General features: G+C 41.4%; 1 protein-coding gene across 5 annotated transcripts in view; it reads left to right on the forward strand.

Annotated features, from left to right (window-relative positions):
- The first annotated feature begins 7,757 nt into the window (after positions 1-7,757).
- Positions 7,758-19,772, forward strand: part of LCORL (ligand dependent nuclear receptor corepressor like) — an 81,920-nt gene continuing 69,905 nt past the window's right edge. For all 5 annotated transcript variants that reach the window (XM_041402434.1, XM_041402433.1, XM_041402436.1 and 2 more), the window contains exon 1: positions 7,758-8,008. In XM_041402434.1, the coding sequence (XP_041258368.1) occupies positions 7,861-8,008 (148 nt within the window). In that variant the 5' untranslated portion in view covers positions 7,758-7,860. The remainder of the gene's footprint in view (positions 8,009-19,772) is intronic.

The following is a 19,772-nucleotide window of genomic DNA, read 5'->3' on the forward strand; positions in this document are numbered from 1 at the left end:
ACAGATGGCAGTTAATCTAGTCTTTGACTAAATTAATTGGTTTCATAATTGGGTACACATGGAGCTCTTTAAACATTAATCACAGTCCTCTTAGATATCTTTAACAAGAGAAAGTATGGCTGTTCTAAGCAAATGCTTTGTGAAGCTGAAAATAACCAGAAAGTGTTGGCCTAGGAAAAAAACTCCAAACCTCAGAATGCTGTGATCGTATTTAGTTCTGCAGAGATAAGAAACAGCAAGATGAAAATTGGCATGTTCGGTTAAATTTAAGAAACATTTTGTAACTGCACAGAGGTAGGAAACTTGTTACTGTTATCCTTTCACTAGGCACCAAATTCAAGATCAAAATTGCTTTGGATTTTAAAAGCTTATGCAATTTCTACAATTAGTTTTCTGTTAAATCTCTTCCAGTTTCATAGACCTGTAGATACAATAATGAAAGACTAGAGCCCACTTAAATTAGCAGCAACAAATGCTGTTGGCTTAAGACATTCTAAGCACTTCCATTGACTCTCCAGTCTGATGGAGTATCTCACTAGAATCTGTATTAAGGCAGCAGCACCTGACTGATGAAAGTTGAGAAAAACCTGAGTGTGAGAATGCATAAAAGGCTAAGAATATGAGAACTAATCTAAATAGGAAGGGGCTTATTACAAGAGTATGAAAAGTACTCATTACAAAACCATGTCAGCCAAATCTGATGAAGTGATGGTACAGCCTTGGCTTGTAAAAATATTTGAGTAATATTTAAGTGGTTAATTTTAATTTTTAACAGTAAAGCTCTACAGTTAAGACAGAGTTTCTACCTTAAAGAACAAAACACTGTCAGCTCTAACACTAGCATTACAAATTTTGTTATTTTTTTAAGCCAAAGACTCTAGGACCAGAAGACAGGGGCCTCTTGGCTTTCCTTTGAAAGAAACTGTAAACATTTTAATGCAGAAAAGGTTGAAAACATACCTTGACTCAACCCTAAGCAGACAGGCAAGAAAAAAAAATGCAAAACAGAATGTAATAGACTAGAGAGAATGGATGGAAAAGGAATAGATCTGAATTACTGTGGCACTGGGCCCAAACTTGAAAGAGAGGGAGCCCAGCATTGCTTTGAAGTGCTGCACACCAGCTTCTCAGCCAACTTGTTCTGCACTACGGGGAGGAATTGCCAGGGAATATAGATATCTAGCAGTGAAAACATCATTCATGGCAAATGGTGGAAACGAAATTTTAAACAAGAGGAGGAAAAGGAAGAAACCCTCTAAATGTTTGGGTTTTATGAGGAAGTTGCCTTGCCTAAGACAGAGAAGGAAAGGATTACTTCTCTTTGCATCTCAATCCATGAATACTTGAAATGAAAAGACTTTTTCAAGGATGACCAAATTATGGGAAAAAACAACAGAAATATCACACTTTTTCTCACGATGATCTGCAGTAGATCATCTCTGCTGTCTACTTTTCTCAGCAGGAATTCAGTGAGGAGCTGTTCAGTTTGTCATATTCAGCCTACCATGACTTCGTTTTTTTATTAGCTGAGGGGATTAGTTAATGTAGTCATGAAAAGGAATACTTAATACGAATCTGTACTTGTTCTATTACCTTGTTTGAATTAGCCTAATACAAAAACAGTCTTTAAAATTAATATGAAAATGGTAAATGTAAGAAAATAATAATAAAAAAAACTGCTTGAGAAATAACATGAATGAAAAAAATTCCATGTTTGATTTTAAAATCTCAGTATGAAAAAAGGAAAAATAAGAGAACATCTTGATTATGTTGAATTAACTGCCTTTACAAAATAGAAATGTTATTTTCAGTACATTTACAGCACTACTGAGATTGATTATAACCACATGAAAAGATACTTCTTGAGAACCAGCAGACAAAAATCCAAATATTTCAAGAATGAACTTATGTGAAGAAATTTAAGGTCACAGCAAATGAAACTCCACAAGACTGATCTAGCTACTGAAATTGCAGTAATAACATTTTTTTTCCAACTTATTTTGGATTTGAGAAGTCATGTTTCTCTCCTTGTTTTGCTAAAAGAATAGTGAAAGTCATACACAATGTTCTTTCTTTTCTTTTTCTTCTACTTTTTTTCAATTCAAGAAGTTTAGCTTGAAAATGAAGATACAGAATTGGTAGGAAAAGACAGAAAGGGGAGATCAGTGGGGGATTCAGAATGTAGCTTAAGCCACATGCAATTCAGCTAAAAGAAAGGCTACATAAAATTGATAGGATGAAGCCTAAAGATGTAATAAAAATAGTTGTTCTAAATCAATCCATGAATAGTTCTCCTTCAAGAGGCAATAATTCTGCAAGTGATGTTACAGGAAATAAACTGCCTTACCCAAGTGACTACCACTTGGGGGCTGATTAGGTCGGTTATAAAATTGCAGCTTATTCTGGAAACTGCAGCTGGAAAGAGGTGCAAAGGACTCCAAAACATGAATTTCTGCAGTAAAATCAAAAACCTGCCACATGCATACACCTTCCTCATCACTGACCCACACTCCTGGGGAGATTAGTAGAAACCTAGGAGATGATACCCTATGCTCTGCTTCCTGGGCAATGGCTCTCATTGGAGGGGAGCAGCCAGCTTGAGAACTGGGTGCTGCTTATGCAATCCTTCATTTATATTGCAATCCTTCAGAGGGAAGGAACCACCTCCTGTGATGCCCCACACATGCCGTATCTTGTCACATGCTCTGTTGATTCAACTTTCATACAAGGAAACCTACCCAGTGTGACATTCTATACAAAGAACAGTAGGTTTTGGGGAAAAAGTCTTTCTTAGCTTAAATAACAATAGAACTGTAGTCTGCAACAGAAGTAGCAGTCCTTGTCTTACTTAGCTTTATCAAGTTCTTAGATGCTGTAATTGTAAAAGTCATTCAAGAAGACATAAACAGTTGTCTTTTCAATTATAACACAAGTTTGGATTACCAGGGCATTCTCTGATGGCTGGCTCAGTATTTCATGTCCATCTCTAATATTAAGCTGCAATTAGTGATCTATTCTCTCTGGATTTAATAGCAGTATATTTTCAGCTGCAGAGTTGCTCTGGTGATGGCATACTTAAATTACTTGGCCACATGGGAAACTTTAGAGAGAGTGAGTGACATTACTCGGCTGTGTGGAACACAGGAGAACGGTTTAAACGGAAGGAAAACCAGCCATATTTGATAGATAGCGCTATGGAGACACCACTTAGGAGTATATATCGGATTTTACCTTCCCTCCAAATTTAATTTTAATAGTCAAATAATGACACGTTAAAACAGCAGTCTCATCTACAGTAATTTGTTATTTTCTGGCATTTCAAGCAGAATGCTTTCACTAACACACCTTTTTTCTGCCAGACTAGTATTGAAACAAGATATATCATCCTCATAAGAACACTTTGAGAATAACAAATGTTTTAAAATAGTACCAAACAAAAGTTTATCCTCTACTTGTTTTTTATAATATAACATCATGGAGTTTTTCACAGACTTGCATATTAATATTTTATGTCACCTTACAAGCCTGTGTTGTTTGAAGTCCCTTTTTTTTTTACCTTACTGACCGCTTTGAGGAACGATTCTGTAAAGTAACATGATTTTACTATGATCAAGTGTGCTCAGCTCACCATAAAAGTTGTGTGATTGTTTTTCTAGCTCTAAGAGTTTGTCTAAATACAATGCAGCCTCCATACATGCATTCCCTTGTGTAGCAGAACATGCATGTGATGAGACCATGGCCCTTTGGCCCCTGTACCACCACATCCTTAGTCTACAATAACAATAAACAAAGACCTGAAAATAACCTATGAAAATTTCACTGTATATTCTAAAATGGTATATAATGGAGAGCTCTATTCATGTTTTGGTTACCCACATAAAACCAAGTGCATCTATTTTATAAACATTTACTGTAGAGTTTCATTATAATGTTGGCTTGTTACAAAAAAGGCAAGTTTGATATATGGAAGTGACATCTCTATTTAACTAAAATAGCTGATCTAAGTAAACAGGACATGAAGAATATTGGTGTTCTTGAAAGCCTGCCTGCTTTTCACTAAGCTAATCAGATGATGCGATAACAGCACATCCGCTCACATACAAACTTTGTTTTTTGGTTGGCCTAAACCAGCACACCTAGGTAGATGCTCACAGATTTAAGAGCACTACTGCTAGACCACAAGAATCATATTCCCATTTTTCACCTTCCTATCCAAAGGGCATAGATGTTTGTAAAAAATGGTCATCTGCCTGAAACAATCATGTTTCATGTACTTAGAATTAGGTCAATAACAAGAACAGAAATACAGGCAGTGGAATCAGCTAATGCCAATGAGAATCACAAAAGCGGACACTGTAATAAGGAGACAGCAGTATTTTTAATAGTATATTTTACTGAAATACACAGTCTTTGAACACTAAATATATATCCTGAGTTATACCCAATATGTGATGTGATTTGAGGGGGTTTTCCTGTGCAGTGCCAGGAGCTGGACTCAATGATCCACAGAGATTCCCTTCCCTTTTAATTACACTTCATCATTGCCCCCAGTTTCCAAAAAGCAGCACTTAAGTGACAAAGAGCCATGAAAAGTTGTCTGTACAGGAGTAAATTTCACCTTTGGGGACTAATTATAAAGAGGTTTTGGTGATGAAAAATTTTGCAATGTTTCAATAAGATAGTTAAATCTCCCTAATATGTTAAAAAAATTAATTCAAAATGTCAGATTTTGAGGGTTGTGGTATCAAATTGTAAGCATCTCTGAGTGTTTTAATTTCTCTTTACCCCCAAATTAATATGAGATGAAACAGGAAGAACAGCAGTAATAATTCTTGTAGCTTCAAAAAAATTGTACTGGATTTTGTCTCCAGAGCCATTTCTAAGTAACTGGCACTCAGATCCCATAAAAATTAGCTAGGCCATGCAGCTAAAATTAACTAAATTGAAACTACCCCTCACTGCTTCAACTTCTGCCCTCAATCAGCCTTTGAGTTTTGAGCCAACCCTTGTTCAGAAAACTGGTAATGTTTCTATAAAATCAAGTACAAATCCACATAAGAAGTAATCTCTTGGCTGGAAAGTCATTTTCATAGAGTAGAAAAACCAGTACTATTAATGTAAAAATAACACCCCTGAAGGTTTGATGAAGCAGGATCCTTGGCTTACCTGGTTCAGTTTTGTTTGGAAAAATAAAACATCTCCAAGGGAGGGAGTGGTCCAAAACTGGTCTCTGCAGCATATTTCATTTCTAGGCAGTACTTTCAGAAGGAATAAGAGTTCAAAACCTAGACAACTACTAAAATTCAGTTAGAAATGCTTTCTTTCTCCTTTTCTCCTCCTCTCTGGAATCTGCCCACCAAAGTTTTCAGTTTTGTTATTTTTTCTTTTCACACCTAGAGAAGTCTCTCAAACAGGAGAAACCTTGAAACTGCAACAAAAATAATGTTAATTTCCCAAAATGAGAGGGGGATGTAGCTCCTTCCCAATTCTTTATTTAATCACAGAAACCTCAAAATAAAATTCTTCAGATGTGGGACATTTTTGTCCCTATGAAACTGATTCACATCACATAAGCTCAGGGATTCAGCTGAACACCATTCACTTAAAATTCTTCTGTGTTGAATTCACTAAGCTCAATTACCTGCTTTACAGAAGTGATAAAGTTTATTTTTATGAAATTTCTTTACAAAAAATTATGTGATCTGCCATCTGTTCCCAGAGTTTTGTTTGTCCCAGTAGAAGCAGAACTGAACTTCAGGGACCTCTACAAGCAATCTCTGAATGTGTCTTTCACCCATTAAAAATAACATCTTTATGAAGTTCAGAAGGAAATATCCATCAGGTAAGCTTTGCAGTAGAAGCCAATTCATGACAGATTTGTTTTTAACCAGTCTTATGGCAAAAAAAAAAAAAAAAAAAAAAAAAGTTACCGGAAGGATACTATTTGAAAATTTGAAAAGGTTACATTTCACTTTATGTGGGTTTTGTCTTCTCTGAGCTACCTTGAGTTTTGCTATTTCTTTGAGGTAAGACTGAAAACTTTTGTTGCTGTTAGGAAGGGCAGTATGAGACCCAAGGTACTTGCAATAGATCTGAGGTGAAGAAGGAGACTCATAAGTTGCTGCTTATTTATTGCTGGCTGCATGATGGAAAGTTAGAGGAAGCAACAGGCTACCGTCACACCTGCACTCCCAGTCCTGCCATTCTTCTGATAGTCTCCACTAAAAGGTGGTCAGGGCTCCACTCCTGCACAGCCTTGCTTCTTAGTGTCTACACAGATCTGTAGAGTGATGAATGAGTGGGGAATCATTTCCCCTTCATTGTTCAAACTTGAAGCTCTTCTGAAGTTTTCACACAGTATTGCTGCTGTTAAGTCTGCTCATACTCTAAAACAAGACAAAAATTTGGTATAGATAGAGTGATTTGGCTCTTTCCAGCCTTGCACCTTCAACCCACATAGGGGAGTAAGGGGAGAAGCAATGGTGCCCTGTCTTTTCTATGACCTTATTAAATGCTGTATGCTATTACAACCTCCAAACAGGCACAGAAAATGTAATTTCTTGCTGAAGTGACACTGCTTACAAAGACTGGTATGAGGAGAACATGGCGGGGGGGGGGGAGGAGGCACTCAAAGACGAACCAGGATCTGAGAAAACTGCAGATCTTGATGCTTCTGTCTAGGGAATGAAGACTGCTAATTGCTCTCTTGCAAGGCACGGGTAGCGATTGTCACATCAGACGGGTGCGGAGGGATGTGTGTCTTGTGCTGGAGGCACACCACGAGGGTGACTGCGCAGAGCAGCACTACCGCCGGTCCAAGTGGCTGTCAAGTGCTCCAAGTAATGCGATCTGACGTTTGTGTGTTAACTTTCTTGCAGTTACCTTAATCTGACTTCAGTTTGTAGGTTGATAGTAAGCCTTCTCAGGCGTGCTCCCAGATACTGAACTGATTTGGTTCCTAGTTTTCACGCTAGTCTTTTCCAAAGGGGTGGTGGGAGAAAACGCTGTGTGACCCCAGTCCCGAGCAGACCTCCCTGTCCGGCTCTAACACCCCCATAAAAACTGGACTGAAAGCAAAGTCGTTGAAAACAGACTGTTGAACTGGGCAGCAGTTCTCAGAGTACTTTGAAAATCTCCCTACGGAGTGAATCTGGCGAGCTGCCTCGTAAGGCACAGCGCTGTGTGACAGCCGGGTCCGTGCGATGGCGGCAGGGCCGGGGGGAGCGAGCTGGCGGCAGCCCCGGGGCAGGTGTGGGTGAAGGGCTGGAAGAGGCACCTGAGCCAAGAGTCCCGCTCCAAGCAGCGCCCAGGACAGACCGTGGGATGAAGGCGAGAACCGCGCCGGTTTTTGAGGCGTTCTGAGCCCAGCACTGTGAAGCGCGGGGCTGTGGGGCCGCTGGCAGGGCCGGCTGCGCTGCCCACCCGGGGAGAAATTTCGGGGGCGGTGCCGCTCCCCTCCCTCACGTACTACAGCTCCCGACGTGCCTTGCTGCCGCCTGCCCTGGCCGGGCCGGAGCAGGTGGCGCGCTGCCCTGCGGGAGCTGTAGGCCGAGGGAAATCGATGGGCAGCGGGACAGTGGCGGGCAGGGAAGGGTTTTCGGTTCTCGGCCCGGCCCGCGGTCTGTGGGGGAGAACCGGGGCCCGGGCAGGGCGGGCGGCGGGGCGGGGGAACCGTGGGGAGCGGGGACGCGCGTCAGTCACCCCGCCAGGCGGCGCGCGCGCTCCCCGCGCCGGATGCTGAGGGGGAGAAGGGGGTGCGCGGGCGCGCGCTCGACGAGGCAAAGGGGGGTGGGGGGGAGGGAGAGGAGCCGGGGGAGCGCGCGCTCGTATGTAAATGAGCGGGCGTGAGGTCAGAGGCAGATGGAAAAGGGAACAGAAGGAATGGCCGCCGCGGCTCCCGCTCCTCCTGCCGCCGCCTCCCAGTGCCGGAGCCCCCGCTGCACGGCGGAGCGAAGGGGAGTCCGCCGAGAACTCGACTCCTGGCGGCACCGGCTCATGCACTGTGTGGGTAAGAGAGGGGGCGGCGGCGGCGTGTCCCGGCTCCAGCGGGGGGGACCGAGGGGAGGGGGACGGGGCGGCGAGCGGGGTCTGAGAGGGGAACGGGCAGCGGGGCGGGCGAGGCTCTCCGAGCCTAGATCTGTCGAGTGGGCGGAGGGGGGAGAGCGGGGATGGAGGCTCCAGCGGCTTTCTTGGAGGGTGGGAGCGGAGACGGGGTCTGTAGGGGAGAGCGAAGGTCCTAAGCCGCCTCCGGGCAGCAGAGGGTGGGTGTTACGGCTTTGCCTGGGGCCGCTGGGTCCCTCCCGTCACCGCCGACCGAGACCCTTTCTCGGCTCGGGTCCTTTTGTCTCGGCTCCTCGTCGTTCGCGCGGTGAGCGCCGGTGGCTGCCCCCCTCCTCTCCTCCTCCATCGCCAGTGCCTGGGGGGCGGAGGGGGGAAGGGAGCCCGCCTCTGTGTGTGTGTCTGTGTGTGCGTGCGCCTTTAAGAGAGAGCCGCTCCTGCACTGACGGTTGGGATTTGAAGTTTTCCCTCCCCCTGGAAGTTGTCATGGCGACGGCAGCTCTCCCCCCTCCCGCCCCCGGGGCTGCCCCGGTGGCTCTCGTGCCGGGAGGTTTCCCTGGTCACGTGACTCCCGCGCGCGTGTCCGGCTGGCGGGGGCGCGCGGGCACCGGCGCCGTTCCCGCCTGGAGGAGCCCCGGGACCGGGGCTGCTCCCGCTGCGCTCCGCCCGGGCAAACGCAGCCTCCCCTCCCGGCCCCGGCCCCGGCCCCTGTCAGCGCTGGCATTCGGCACGTGTGCCGCCCCGGGGCGGCGGGCGCTTCGGTTGGGTTTTTTTGTGTATTTGTTTTGTGGAGGTGGGGTGTGAACACTGAGGCCAGGAACTGCCTGTTTGTATTGTTTCAAGAGTCCTTTCCCTTCTTGGGGAAATAGAATCCTTGAAGAGTGTTAGAGTCGGTGCCGATCCTCCCCGATGGCTCAGCGGGGAAACACACATGTAGTGTGGCTGGGAGGGTGAGCAGCGCTTCATTCAGTGTTTCTGCAGGCGCTTGAGACGACAGCAAAGAAGTGAATACCTAACAAGCTGGCATACCTGTATTTACAGGCAATTAGTACTAATCCACTATCCCTGTTTTTTTTTTTTTCATTTTTCAGTAACCTGATAACTGCTTGTTATGTGCAAGCTTCTTGATCTTGCTGTGTTGCTCCAAGAGCACTTGTAAACACCTGTTATAACACCTGTATATATGTTAACATGCCTATGTATGTTTGCAGTGTCTTTTTATTCCTCCAAGTTATAGTACTGTTTAGAAAACAGCGTTTTCTAAACAGTACTACGCTATATAATGCTTCTAATAGAAAGAATGCAGTTTAATTAGAATATACAGGAGAGCCAGTTTATTTGCATAGATGCTGTGATAAGGTGTTAAATCTGAGGATGGATATCTCTCACAAGTGGCACTTTGTGTTTGCCTGTTATTTAATGGCATTTCACTTAGAAGTTTAAACTGAAATCCCAGAAGTCTGCCTGACAGTGGATGACTGAAGAAGTCTTCTGGTGGTGATTGTATCCTGCCAGATGTGTTTGAGAAACAGTTGCACAGCACAACCCGCACTGAGAAGTGTAAAGAAATACAATAAGTTGAGTCCTCTACTGGGCAGGTCTCCTGGGTTTAGGGAACTACTTCAGAGTTGCCTTTTGGGTTGGCCTTTCACTGAGAATTGCAAAATGCAGAACTGTCATATAATTACTTACATTTTACACTGATTGCACGATGGTTGTGCTTCACATTCAGCTTTGTCTTATTTAGAATAAAAGTTAAGGGTGTGATTTCTTTGTATATTCATGAGGAGAAATTCAGTGAATAGAAAGGAGCCCTGAAATTATTAGCAACTGCTAAGGAGAAAGGACATAGGTTATGGTTTAATAGTTAGTCAAGAGCTATCTCAGTTAAGAACTGTTACCTGGCAGGCCTGTTGAGCAGCTCTTATCAGAGAGAGAGTGTAAACAAAATGGCAAGAAAGTGAGTAGTCAGGATAATGGAGGTAGAGTACGCTTAACAGGTTTGGGCTGGGGTTTTTTTGTGTGGGGTTTTTTTTTCCCCTTATTTGAAATTGTTGCATTAAATTCTGTAAAATAACCTCCTACAGTAGCTAAAAATAACTAATAAAGTAAAAATGGTTCATTGTTCTCACTTGCCAAAGTATTCCTAAGGATTTGAAGAGTCTAACAAAGTTAGTGTTACCTGGCAGGTCTGAACAATGGCTGGGTTGATGGCTGAAATGGCAGCATGGTGGAGGAGGGAGTGGTGAGTTTGATGGATGTGGCACTCTTCTCAAGAATCACATGTTTGTAGTAAAGTGAGAAAAACAATATGGTAAGGCTGTAGTCCCCCAGTTGTTGAACTTTTTGGACGAACAACTTTATTTTGATGTATTGTGTCATTTACTGTATTGATACTAAATTTGATATTGGCATTTCTGTAGTATAATTAATTGAACACTGAAATAATTTATCTGTCAAGGATTCATCATCTACTTTCTTTATGGAAATGGTAAACTGAGCCAGAGAGAACACCTCCAAGACAGTGGTTGAGGCTCACAGTGACCACTGTTCATATTTACTACAATGAGGCTGAAATAATATTCAGTGTAGAGCTAGTGATGGATAGGGACTTCTGCTTGAAGGGCTCAGTTGCTGAATTGTTAATTGGTCAAAGCCTGGTTGCAGATTTAGCTCTAAAGCCCATGCATATATGTAAAAGCTTGGGGTTTGCCAGCCTGATGTGTTTATTTGTGACCTGCAGAATATGATTTAAAGTCTCACGTCAAAATGTTCAAACACTTAAAGAATTTGAAAAGAAAAAGAAGTGATAAAACTGTACTGAAAATTTGTTTATTTGGTATCTAAACATACTTGAAGGTACAAAAGACTCCACATGGTAAATGAATGCAATATATTAATGGAAATTTGAAATAGGTGTTCAGTACAAAATGTCTGTTCAGTTGAAAATCTTTGTGTGTGTTATGTTGAGCACTGACATTCCTAAGATGCTTAGACTTGTGCTTTTTGGGTGTTCCTAGCTTGCATGACTTGATCAGAGTTCAAAACTAGATGTTCTTAAAAAGCACCTGGAGATCTCAATTCTGTTGTGTCCTTACAGCTGTATAGTATGTGCTAACAGGTATTGCTTATACTTATCAAGAGTGCTCCCTGATATGTTTTGGCTGAGGTACAGTCTTTGTGGCATAACTAACACAAAATACCCTAATTGTAAATTGTGTATTTATAGAAAAGTGCCAGAAAGCTCAGCATTTAAGTACCTGAATTGGCCAGTAACTGAGTTCTGTGGTGGTTTAAATTGCAAGGTATTTTATAGAGGTGAATATCAGAAAGATTAAACATGCTCTTCTGGTGCTCTTTGATTAGAACTTTGTCATGTGAATTTATTAATTCTGTTCCATTGGATTGAGAGGCTTTGGCAGTATGGACCTGTAAGTCTAGCTTTGTGATCAGCCATAAAAACCCAGGATTTATGCGGGTTTTTTCAAGCAGTAATTGATCCCACTGCCCAATTTCACTTGAACTTCATAGGTAGAGTGTTGGCAAGTACTTTGAGTTCCCATTGCTTTCATGATTAGGCACAGAGGAGAGACCAAGTAATGGCTGGGATGCAAGAAAGGTTCAAGCACAGGATTGGGCTTTTTGTTGTGTTATCACAGTAACCTGTGGGTGAGGTTTGGAGCAGTAATATGGGACTTTTTAATGGAAAGTGCCAAGTAATTCCAGCCATGGATGTTGGAATCTTGCTAGGACCCTGCAGTGTGTTGTGAAAATATAGCAGTGTTTAAGTAAAACTTTCATTTTCAATGTAAGATTAAAATATTATTGCTACTTTTTCTAAAAAAAAAAAATACATTGCTATCTGGGGGAAGGGCAGAAGTTTTACTGTTCCTCTGCTGCAACTCAAGGGCACACATTTGACAGGAAATAGCCTTGGTATTGCTCTCTTATGAAAGCTGAAATTTGATCAAAGTGAAAATCCATTTTTGTATGCTTGTGAAATCTAGCGTACAAATACTCCTTTACTCTTGTTAATTTTTTCAGCCTTTTTTCCTTCAAAACTAGGATACATTAGTGCATCTAATTCTGTTTTGATAGATCTAGACTTTCAGTTTTTTGTTTTAGTATTTGAACTTCTGCTCCAGCTTACTATTTTTGAACAAGCTGTCTCAAAAGTGTACTTTCCAAGGAGAGGAATTCCCCCAAACAAAAGCTTTATAGCTGCTTTATTTGCTGGTCTCCCCACACTTGCAACACTTCTGCATTAAATACCTCATATCTTTATTCCCACAATATGCAGCAGTGTTCTCACTTTCCGTGTGGCTGTAAGTACTTTGCAGCAGGATAGTGTCAATTTTTTTTTATAATGCCACCATGGTTTTAGGTAATTTTCTATGGTTGCCATTGCAGTAGTGGAAGAACCAGTTCTTTTACTGTATTTATCTGTAATGTTCTTGTGTATCTACCAATAATAGTTACGGTGGCTCAGTGCTCTGTCACTGTCAGGCCACTAACAGACGACATGCAATAGTGACTTCAGTATGATACCTGCTTTGAACTCTTTTGCTTCCTTGGCACTCCTAAAGGTGCACACTAGCACCTTTAAACAGCCAGCAAGCCTGCTATGGCCATAGTGCCATCATCCAATATAATACTGGTGTGAGGTGTTCCTGTGGATCTCTTGTGCTTTGAGCTGTGATGTGAAACCCTTGGTGTGATTCCAGCGTGAAGCAGATCAAGGAAGTAATCTCAGTGTTACTGCAAATGGTGAAAGAAGAACAGGAATTAAATCTAGATCTCAATCACAGCACAGGGTTCACAGGCAGTTTTTGATGCAATGAGGGCAAGATGGTATCATGTAAGGGAATAGCTCAAACTAGTATTACAGAGTCAGCTGTGCAAGTGGGCACTAGCATTGAACACTTATTGTGAACCACAGTTTAAGAATGCAATAAAGTGCCATTTTGCATTGTCAAGTCCCATGGAACTGTTACTAGAATGGAGTAATTGCAATTCTGACTACATGTTCATGCCTCTTACATACTTGCATCAGCACTCATTGGACCCCTATCTGATCTGTTTTAACTCAGTATCTGCTCAACTGGCTGTTGCAGAGTTGGGGGTTTGCAAAAAAAAAAAAATCTGATAGCTCCTGCTGCTAACAGAAGGATAGGGATGGGCCTTTGCAACAGAAGCAGCATGGGTAATAACAGAAAGGAACCACTGGATTGGTTTAGCTGACAGGGATGGAACACAGTTCTAAACACACCTCCTTAATTTCCCCTGAATAAAACAGGTTAACAAAAAAGGAAAAAATGGTCAGTGTGTGTATATAGGTCATTGGAAGTTGCTGCAGTGTATGTATTGAATTAACTGTCTTTAGACTGAAGTAAGAGAAAACACATGAGATTTGTTTTGTGTTGGACTACCTTTGTTTCAAATATGCAGTGTTAAATCAGCTTCTCTTCTGTATTGTCTCACAATCCATTTCAACTCATCAGCTTTTCTCTCAGAAGTAATTGCCCACTGCTGTCATATGTTTTTGAAGGGCTATCTTACGATTGACTCTTGAGAGAAATGTCTATGTGGTGAAAACAGTACAAGCAAAGTTAGATTAATGATAACCAGAGATTTACTAGAAAAGGCAGAGGGAGGAAATTCTGTGTATTTAGCTGTAGATGCAGTACTAGTTCACTGATCCCTTGAGAACCTGCAATTGTAAGGATCTGTGGAGCATAATTTTTATGAAAGATGAAACTGTTCCTGCTGCATAGACAAATTCATGGATTGTGTGGCATGCATGAAATGCTTGGTTTGAATTCTTTGCACATGGAGCAGAAATGTATTGCTGGGCATGCAAGCAGATACACATATCTTCAGTAGTGTTGATAAAACCTGTGATTGTGTTTGGTGCTCCCTATGTCTAGCTACTGGTATGTGGAAGCAGTTCAATTTTTAAGTGTTCCAGGAAGTACTGTAATCTTTGTCAGTGTTTCTAGGCATAGCTTGAACTTATTGTATGTTCTTATATGGTAGCTGTTTACTTTTTATGTGCTGATAGAGAGCTGAGAAATTTAAACTCTGATTTTCTACTTTATAGGCACTGAGAATTTCCTAAGCTGGAACTTGTGTAAACCAAAACCATGGAGTGCAAATAAAGTCACTGCAACTCCCTCTCAGTTCTTCCCTTGATTTGGCATTTAGTACCTGTGCACTCTAATGTTTGAGGTTGGTAACTTTCAGGGGATATTTTTTTCTGTTGATGCATGACACAGTATTGTTGTTTTTCTTTCTGAACTCACTGTACCTACCTTCATGATTTATGTTGACTGGTATAAGCATTCATTTATTAAACAGTTGAACAAACTAGACTGTAAAACTAATCTACCTTAACACTAACCTAGAAAACAGGAGGAGAAACGTGGCAGGAGGAAGAAGAGGAAAGAAAAGGTCAGTTCTAGTTTAACTTGGATCAGTTTTCCAATCAGGTTTACAGTGTACCTGGTTTTTTTTTCCCTTGAGTTAAGTGTAAGTAGCTTTACTGGGGAGAACAAGGCTTCTGGTTTTTAGTAACCAATTATTTTATCAACATTTTTGGGTGTTTGAAGTGTGTAAGTTGGCTGGAGAGTGTTCCTAACCAACAAGATTTGATGAGAGAGAATACAGTACCACTAGCAATAAAATCTTTCCGCTTGTTCTCCCTTTGTATTTGAACTTGTCTGGTGTAACAGTGAACTGCCCTTCTGTTTTAAGTTAGCCTACTGTAAATTTTGTTGTTGTTGTTGCTCTGGGTTGGTTTTCTGTTAGTTGGGTCTCCTGAACTGCCTTGCTGTGTGAGGGAAGGAATAATAGGTACGTGTTCATCAGTTACCAGATCAGGGTGTGCTGTTGAGGAGTGTATTCCAGCTACTCTCAAAAAGCTAGGGCTTGTACTGCCTACAGCTAAAACGGGAAAATTTAGTACCTCTTTCCTTTTTCCACCCTTGCCTGTTTTATTTTTCAGCTACATTATATGGGTGTTTTGAGTAGATGGTTACAATGGATCCCTTTTTCTTGACTATGACTCAAGTATCAGGGCTTCAAAGTAAATTGTTGTTCTAACCTTTCGAGTTCAGTCTGTTTATGTAGAGGTCAGGCAGAGCTTTATGGACTTTATTAACTTAAAATTCTTTGTCCCAGTTAGGGCTACTGTCTTTTATGTTATTCTTGAACTTTGCTCTTTTCAATGTGCTTGGTGGGAACTTTGATAAGATAAGCTGGAGCGTTAATAGAGGTTGTAACAGAACTGAATTGCTGTGGTTCACATGTAAAGTATCAAACTTTGAAAAGTAAGATGGTGTTCTAAATTTGGCTATCATACTTTAGGAAAAAAAATCCACAGAGCACAAAACCAAACAAAATCGAAGTCAAACACAACCTTGTTTGGGGATATAAAGTTATATGATACATCTCTTCTTTTTCCACCGCTAATCTACCAGTTTATGCTTCCATTTACTACAGGCATAAAGAAACCAGGAAAAAGTGAGGGCAGAGTAGGGAAGATGGATGGTAGTGGCTCATCTGTTTGAGCATGTAAGGGCACAGAAGATGCATTGCAAAGAAGAGAGAACTCTGAATCTGCAGAAAGGCACTGAGCTGTGGAGACTGAATGCCTTTTTATGGGGTGTGGTCAGCAGCATGTCACTCTGCAGATCAAAGAGCCACGTGTCAGGGGTTTTTTTGTTTCCACTTCTGGCACAGTCCAGGTTCCTGTGTAGTATCTTGAGAAGGTGGATTAACCCCTTCTTAGATAAACATCCTATTCTTGGCAAAATTCTTCTAGCGTCTCACTTACTGCTCATGTGTTTGGTTCTCAACATCCATCCAGGCTTGTATCTCCATAGCAGCATGTGTAGTATTGCAGGAGTGTGAGTTGGGTAAATATCACTAAATGTAATTTTTTCCTGTTTTATTATTTTTTTTAAGTTTATTGGTAAATGAAAGCTCACTGAATTTGTTACCTCTTTAACTATGTTCCTTGCTTTCAGTTTCTCTTTAACTTAGTAGAGTCCTGATATCCAATTATGAGACATCCTAGCTTTTGTGGCACCTGGGGATTAATTACTCATGTTAAAAGTGCTGTTCAGTGGGAAAAACTACTGGTTTTCAGTGTGTTTTATTGTAAAATGTTGCTAGTTTATTTTAAAAATGCTAGATTTTCAGATTTTAAGTATTTATCTTCCCCCTTCCACAGTTCCCAGCTTCTTCAGATCATCTTAATTAAAGACTAGTTAGTTAGTTTTACATGTGAATGATAGTTCTCACTGTCGTAATTCCACTTTCATGGAATTTTAGGGAATATTTAACTTTATAAACTAGTTTTAGTGCATTTCTAATCTGATGAGCCACCAATAAGTCAGAGGGCAGTGTAATTAATCTAGGGTTGAATATGCTCCTCCTCTTCATAACTGTTGTTAAAAAGCTTTGTGTATCTTATTTAAAAGTTTTATTGTCAATTTGAAAAGCACTGTACCATTCAGTAATGCCAGGTTAAAATGCTACTGCTGTAAAACTGCTGGACATCTTTTGATTAACAAGGAATTAGTATTACTGCCATATATAATGTAGATTATAGAAGACTACTTTAAAGGAGCCCTGCTTGTGATTACAGCTGGCAGTTTGGCTCAAAAAACAGAGTATGCCACAGCAAGGCCCAGCTAAATGAGAAGATCTGACTTCACTTAAGTGTAGCTATTAAACCCCCTAATCTGAAAATGGGGGAGGATTACCAAATGGCTACTGTTTTGTGACCTTAGTTCAGATGTAGGTCATTCTGGTGTTAGCCACTGATGAGGGGGAAGAAAAATAGGATGTGGGTTTTACTGCTGCCTCAGACTGTTCTGTGTATGGGCTTGAGTGCTGACTGTGACAAGCTGTTTCAAAAGTTTACTGTGCTATCAGCTAAGTAATGCAGTGATTGTGGAGTTACCTGTGATTCTGCTACGTGCGCCTTCAATTTTCTTATTGTTGCTGGACCATCTCTGTCCTTCTTCCCATCTTTCAACTGTCATGAGTAGTATTTGACTAAAAACAAACTTGAAAGTGATACAGTACAATGGCTGTTGGGGAAATAACGTTTATAAACTCACTTCTGCCATTTTGAAAGGTGTCCCTACCCACAGCAGGGGGCTGGAACTAGAGGAGCTTTAAGGTCCCTTCCAAGCCTGTTCTATGGCTCCTGTTTACTTGGCAATTTTGCCACCTGCTGTGTGTTCCACTCTCTTGTGGCTTTTGAGCTCGAGATCTTCCTGTGATATTTAGAGAGTTTCAAAGCTGTCCTGATTGAAGTCCTGCCACACCCCTTTCTGTTGATGCCTAAATCATGTTCAGTTATAGGTGTCCTGTGATCTGTCAGGAAGTGAGATCCTTTGGTGAAAGTAATTTCAACTGTGCAGCTCTTATTGGGTTCTTTGCTTCATTGCAGGTGCGTTCCTGCATGTCATTTAATTAGATGTGGAATGAAATGTCATTTATCTTTGAGGCCTGCATCATACTCTCTGCTGATGCAGTGAGTCAGAACTTCCAGTGTACTTGAGTGCTTCTTTTAATTGTTGATTAAATGTATTAGCAAGGTAAAACTTAATCATAAGGAAATTGTTTTCTTGAGACTAGACCATCTCGTTCAGCATTACTTGTTCTTGTCTTCCCCATTTTTTGTCAGTTCTGTGCCTGTTTTACATGCACAATACCTTGCATGCTTGACAAAATTTTGTCTTGAGATGCCAATTGATGTTTAAATTGGTTAAACCATGACATCACATCTGTCTTAACTCTAACTGATGTATATGCCATAAGCACTTAATACCAGTCTGCTCTAGTGGTGTCCAAAAACATGCACTCCTGTTCCATGTCACCAAGCACTCACAGCTCTCTAAGGACCTCAGAAATGTGAGGTGGCTCTTGATTTTTAGCCTTTCTCGTTTTTCTTAGGTGCCTTACTGCAGTTTGCATTAATCCCTTACTGCTTTTTAAACAGCAACAACAAGCCTTCCCTTAAACTCATATTGACCTGCCTTTTGAAATGTCAGGTATTATACCTTCTCAGAAAGAATTTCTTCAACAAGACCATCAGGCTGGTTAGAATATATTAGAAAGTACCTTTATTTCCTATCTGCATCCTTTTTGAAGTCTACTGACTGCTGAACAAATGGGTTCTACCCTAGTGAAATAGGATTTAATAAGAAGATGGTCCATTTGGAACTTGTGGTGTCTTTTCTTATCTTGGAATATTGGAATTTTCCAGAGGGCTCTGAGCTTGGTGCTCAACTGTGCACATGTGAAAAACTGTACTTCAGTACTCACCCTAGATCAGCTTTGTGCACAGCCCTCAGAAGCAATGGTAGGTGAGCCCTGGCTCCTTTGTACCTCTCTATGTCACTTGCACAGAACAGAGCTTTTTCTTAAAGCTATACTTTCTCCACAAAACATCAGTGTTTCACTGGATAATTCATATCAGAGATAAACTGCTTAGTAAGTCTTAAAATAGCAGAGTTTTTGAGCAAGTGTTTGTCAGTAAATCAGTCATGTCTAAATTACTGGTGTCACCTCTGGCAAGCAATCCACAAACCTTCAAAGAGTGAACTGAAAATTTAATGTATCATAGATTTCTTATTTAAGTGGTCAATGCTTCCTGCAGTGCTACACTTCAGGAGAAAAAGGTGTGAGAGAAACACACTGTAGTATGACCTCAGGAAAGTTGCATTATGAATTTAGGTTATTGAAGTCTGTGGTAATACTTGGTGCATGTTTCCCTTAATTGGTGACTTTAAGAATACTTGTCCAGTGGTTCAGGAAGGGGTTTTGCTGGCCCACAGCTGGCTTTCTGAGGCCTTTACTCCAGGCTTGTCACATACAGTAGTGGTTTGACAGCTGCTACTTGATGTAACTTGAAGTAATTTCCCACTCCTTCATGTTGTCTGAGGAGATCCTGACATCTTTTCAGACTGAGGGATCGAATCACTCCCCTTGTCTGCCTCATTCAGCCACCAGCTTGAAGAGCCAAAACAGCCTCTTCTACTGGTGTTTGTGAGAGCAGTTACTTGGTAGTGATTTGGATGGTGTGTTTGAAGAGCTGTAACTCTCCTTTGCTCTGTGTGGTGCTGCCCTTCTCCACCTGCCTTTAACTGACCTGGTTAAGTGGCATTCAGGGTATTTGCAAACTGGATACTTGACAGCTTCATGCATTCAGCATCTCAAGTGGCAATCAGGCATTCTCTCCTCTTTCATTCTCAACCTTTCTGATAAGTAATAAATGGTTTTTTTGCTCTTTGTGTGAGAGATATGAGTGATCTTGACCTATGAGACTGATGTAAGAAATTTCTTACCAGATAAGTGACTTATATACTGTTTTCCAGAATGCTGGTACTGAGATTGATCTGTTTCCTGGAGAAGTTTCCCTCTTGCTGGAAATGCCGACTGTGATCACACCTTTCATTTAAGAAATCCTATTAATGTATTCTTGACCTTGCAGTTCACTTAGCTTCCCTAAGTGGTTGCAGTTGTCTTTCCAAATTGTTTCATTAAGAGGGAAAAGTGCTTTACTTACAGATCGGCTCAAAATACTGAAGTTTCTTGCTTTGTCTTGCTTGAGACTTGTGGGAAGCAATGGGTTATGGCTGCCTTGGGTCAAAGAAACTCACTAAACTGTGAGTGGAATAATGAACTCTGCTAAAGAT

This window comes from Onychostruthus taczanowskii, unplaced genomic scaffold (genome assembly GCF_017590055.1).
Source record: "Onychostruthus taczanowskii isolate IOZ18803 unplaced genomic scaffold, ASM1759005v1 scaffold2, whole genome shotgun sequence".
Lineage (NCBI taxonomy): Eukaryota > Metazoa > Chordata > Aves > Passeriformes > Passeridae > Onychostruthus > Onychostruthus taczanowskii.